General features: G+C 57.0%; 1 protein-coding gene across 1 annotated transcript in view; it reads left to right on the forward strand.

The window, feature by feature from the left end:
- Positions 1-1,885: 1,885 nt before the first annotated feature.
- ROBO4 (roundabout guidance receptor 4) overlaps positions 1,886-4,491 on the forward strand; it is a 16,588-nt gene continuing 13,982 nt past the window's right edge. Inside the window, exons 1-5 of the mRNA XM_006775105.2 lie at positions 1,886-2,069; positions 2,400-2,729; positions 3,475-3,632; positions 4,043-4,163; positions 4,451-4,491. Coding sequence (XP_006775168.2) covers positions 2,003-2,069; positions 2,400-2,729; positions 3,475-3,632; positions 4,043-4,163; positions 4,451-4,491 — 717 coding nt within the window. The 5' untranslated portion in view covers positions 1,886-2,002. The remainder of the gene's footprint in view (positions 2,070-2,399; positions 2,730-3,474; positions 3,633-4,042; positions 4,164-4,450) is intronic.

A 4,491-nucleotide genomic window follows, 5' to 3' on the forward strand; every position in this document is an offset into this window, starting at 1 on the left:
CTCCAGTTCTGAAATACCAAGCTCTCCTCTGGTCCCAGTCCCTATCCTTGCAGCTCTGTCACTCAATGACTTTCATTGTCTATTCTCCACCCCTTGGAAGCTCTCAGGTTGTAAAAACCACTGTGTTCTCTTGTTCTAATTGTCTCAATCAGTCTTGGTCTGCATTTGAAGGGGAAGAGGAGTTGCGAAAGAGGCCTTCCCTCCTCTTTATTTTGTTATTGATTTCAGAGCTGGAGGGAGAGGGAGAGGGAGAGAGAGAAACATCAATGATGAGAGAGAATCAATCAGCTGCCTCCTACACACCCCACACTGGGAATCGAGCTTGTGCCCTGACTGGGAATCAGACAGTGACCTCCGGGTTCATAGGTTGATGCTCCACCACTGAGCCATGCCAGCCACCAGCCGGGCCTTCACTCCTCTTCACAGGCTGTTAGGGCTGTGGCTGTGGCTGGTACAACGCCAGGATGGGAAGGGGAGGAAGCGAGGGAGTCAGCTGGGTTAGGGGCCTCACGGAGAAGCCGGCCAGGAACTACTGGAAACAAAGGCTGGACAGTCTTCCGTTGAGCCCCCAGAGCCCGGCCTTGGCGGCCTTGGCGGCCTTGGCGGCCTTGGCCAGTAGGGAACAGCTCCAGGAAATGGCTGACATTCCAGATTTGGAAGGAAGAAACCTGTAAACAGGAGGTGGGCTCTGAGAGGGGAATGCAGCCTCTCTCCAGGGAGGCGGGTGGGGAGCAGCAGGCTCAGAACCTACAGGTCTGTTGGCAGCAGACACAAGGTTTCAAGGCTGGAAAGACTCTTAAATATCAGACGCAAGCCACCATCCCAGGGCCTGAAGTATCCCAGCCGAGGATGCTTGAATAGTTCCCGTGATGGGGTGTGCATAAAAATAACAGTATTGGTTAAACTTACTGAGCACGTATAATGCGTTAGGTTACCGGACTAAGTGATTTATGTTTTATCTCATCGCATTCTTGCTCCATCCCCCAAGGTACGCACTTCTGTTATTCTCCCCACTTACAGATGAGTGACATGCAGAGGTTAAGGAACGTGCCCACGGTCTCCCAGCTTATTTCATCTGTCTCTGAGCTGAATAGGAACACGCGGTGGGCATCTCCAGCTTGTCCCAGGGCCTCTGAAGCTTTCCTGTCTTTGGTCCCACCCAGCCCCCTGCTCCATCAATCCTTGAGGAACGGACCGAGGAGTGACCTCTCCACTTGACTTAGTTTCCTCTGGCATTCCGGTCCACTCTAGCAAGGGTCACTTGGAAGCAAAGGAATAAGGATGGGGACTCATTAAATACAGGCTTAGGGTTAAAGGGTCAACGCTGTGGTTAGAGTTATGGATAGTGTGAGGATTGCCTTTAAGAAATCCCAGACTAGCCCTGGCCGATTTGGCTCAGTATAGGAACAGCTCGGAGTAATTGGCCCCTTCTATTCCCATTGGTTCTTAGCACTTGGTCCTCCGGAGTCTGGGAATAGAGGGAATGGAATGGAATGGAATGGAATGGAATGGAATGGAATGGAATGGAGGTGATCTCCAGGGATGAGGCACAAAGGTCTCGGGTTCGATTCCGGACAAGGACATGTACCTCGGTTGCAGGCTTGATCCCCAGTAGGGAGCATGCAGGAGGCAGCCGATCAATGATTCTCTGTCATCATTGATGTTTCTATCTCTCTCTCTCTCTCTCTCCCCTTCTTTCTCCTCTCCAAAATCAATAAAAATATATTTTAAAAAATAAAATTAAAAGAAATCCCAGACTAGATCACAAGGTAAACCTCAGGGCTGGGGTTGGGAGCCAGGGAGTTTCTCTCCTCTGGGCTCCTCCCAGTTCTTCAAGGCACCGAGGGCCAGGCAGGAAGCATCGGTTTCCTCAGAGCTGCTTCCCTCTGGGGCAGTCTCGGCCACAAACAACCACCAACGGCCTGCCCGCCCCTCCCCTCCCTGTGAGCTCAGAGCCGCAAGACAAAGTGCTTGGGCCCAGGACAGAGACCTGAGAGCAGCCATGGGCTCTGGAGGAGCGGGTCTCCCTGGGGTCTGGTGGCCCCTGCCTCTCCTGCTTCTGTTCATGGGTGAGTGTAGGTACCCCCTCTCCTAGCTCAGGCTCCCTCGATCCAGGGCCTGGCCAGGGAAGAAGAGGCCCCCTTGCTCCTTTGCAAGAGATGATGATGATGTTGTTGATGATGATGATGGTGTGTGTGTGTGTGTGTGTGTGTGTGTGAGAGAGAGAGAGAGAGAGAGAGAGAAAGAGAGAGAGAGAGAGAGAGAGACTGACAGATTGAGAGTTCGAAAGGTCTCCTTCCTTTGAATTGATCCTCAGAGGAGAGAAGGCAGGTGAGGAGTGCAGGGATCTGGGCACCTGACGGTAGTCAGACTGGGCTCCGCCTCCCTTTCCCTTCCAGGAGGCACGGCTCAGGACTCCCCACCCCAGATCCTAGTCCACCCACAGGACCAGCTGCTCCAGGGCCCCGAGCCCGTCCAGATGAGCTGCCAAGCCTCGGGCCAGCCCCCTCCCACCATCCACTGGCTGCTGAATGGGCAGCCCCTGAGCATGGAGCCCCCAGACACACACCAGCTCCTGCCTGATGGAACCCTGCTGCTGCACTGGCCCTCCACCCAGGCTCACGCCCGCAACAACCAGGCCCTGTCCACGGACCTGGGCATCTACACATGTGAGGCCAGCAACCGGCTGGGCACAGCGGTGAGCCGCGGCGCGCGGCTGTCTGCGGCTGGTGAGGCCTGGGAGGGGAGCCGGAGTGGGCACACCTGGGGTGATAATGCCTGTGCTGAGGGAGGTTTGAAGGGGTATCTGTGAGGATCAATGTGTGTGTGTGTGTGTGTGTGTGTGTGGCCTCCCACACCAGGCCCCCATCCCAGACAGAGGAGGTGGGAGGAAGGGAGGGAGGGTCACGGAAGGAGGGGAGGCTGCAGTTATGAATCCAGTTGGGTCGAGGGAGGGGGAGGAGGGCTGTATTATCTGAACCTGTTCCCTGTGTTAGACCCAGGAATTGCTACAAAGAAGAGAGGATGTGGTGTCCCTCCACCACCTAAGGAATATGAAGTTCAGCTCCTGCTGGAGGCGGGGTCATTTCTGGGCTGAGCTGTTTGTTGAAGAGAATCGCATGTCTTTGGAGTGTGTGTGTGTGTGTGTGTGTGTGTGTGTGTGTGTTTTGGGGGGTGAGGGGGAGGCTCCAGTTAGGCTGGTGTGGACTGGTATTGGCTGAGGTTACAGTATGTGAGGTTCAACCTAGGATTGGCGTCAGAGGGAGGTGGGAAGGGATATCAGACTGGGAACCGGGATGAGAGAGCTGAGTTGGGGGTGAACCTACATGGAACTCTTAGGAGGTGGGTCTCTGAAGAGTGGGCACAGTCGTGAAAAAATAGAATGGGGCAGGTGTGGCAGGAGACACCAAGGGGGGGCTTTGGGGACGGGAGGACCTGGCACTGCTCCCCCCAGAGCCTCCTTCCTCCCCACAGTCCTTCAGGAGGATTTCCGGGTCCAGCCCCAGGACACAGTGGCCACGGTGGGCGAGCAGGTGATCCTGGAGTGCTGGCCACCCTGGGGCTACCCAGAACCCACGGTCTTGTGGTGGAAGGATGAGAAACCCCTGGCCCTCCAGCCGGGGCGGCACAGGGTGAGTATAGCTCCCTTCCCCATGCCTCCTCCTGTCCCGGCACTATAGGGCATTCCCTAGGGACTGACCCACCTTCTGAGTGCCCACTACAGGGCCCGCCCTGGGGACTGACCCGCCTTCTGAGTGCCCACTACAGGGCACGCCCTGGGGACTGACTGACCCACCTTCTGAGTGCCCACTACAGGGCATGCCCTGGGGACTGACCCGCCTTCTGAGTGCCCACTACAGGGCCCGCCTGGGGACTGATCCACCTTCTGAGTGCCCCCTGCAGGGCCCGCCCTGGGGACTGACCCGCCTTCTGAGTGCCCCCCCCAGAATTTGAGGAGAGGAAGGCCGCAAGGCCCTCAGCTTGCCTCCCCTGTCAGAGCCCCTCCCCTCACGGGAGCCTGCGCATGTGCCTGTCCTGACAGGTGTCCAGTGGCTCCTTGCGGATGCTAAGAGCAGAGAAGAGTGACTCGGGGACTTATATGTGTGTGGCCACCAACAACGCGGGACAGCGGAAGAGCCGGGCAGCCAGGGTGACTGTCCAGGGTAAGGCAGGGAGCTAACATCAGGGCCAGTGCGGGGAGACGGTCCGGTTAGGCTGGTGTGGTCTGGTTTGGGCTGAGGTTAGGGTATGTGAGGTTCAACCTGGGCTTGGCATCAGATGGTGGACCCCATCTTAGGGGAGGGTTGCTTCCCCATCCCTCAGTGGAGATAGGAGCGCTCTAGTTCTGAGGAAGCTGGGAGTTTGGGGTTCTCGGCAGCTAAGGGATCCTGGACCCCTCAGTTCCTTCACTCGGGCCTGGAGCCCCCATCCCAGCCCTGTTCTCCCCCAGAGCCTCTGGAGCTACTGGCCGTGCGCATTCAGCTGGAAAAC

This window comes from Myotis davidii, unplaced genomic scaffold (genome assembly GCF_000327345.1).
Source record: "Myotis davidii unplaced genomic scaffold, ASM32734v1 scaffold148, whole genome shotgun sequence".
NCBI classification, from domain to species: domain Eukaryota; kingdom Metazoa; phylum Chordata; class Mammalia; order Chiroptera; family Vespertilionidae; genus Myotis; species Myotis davidii.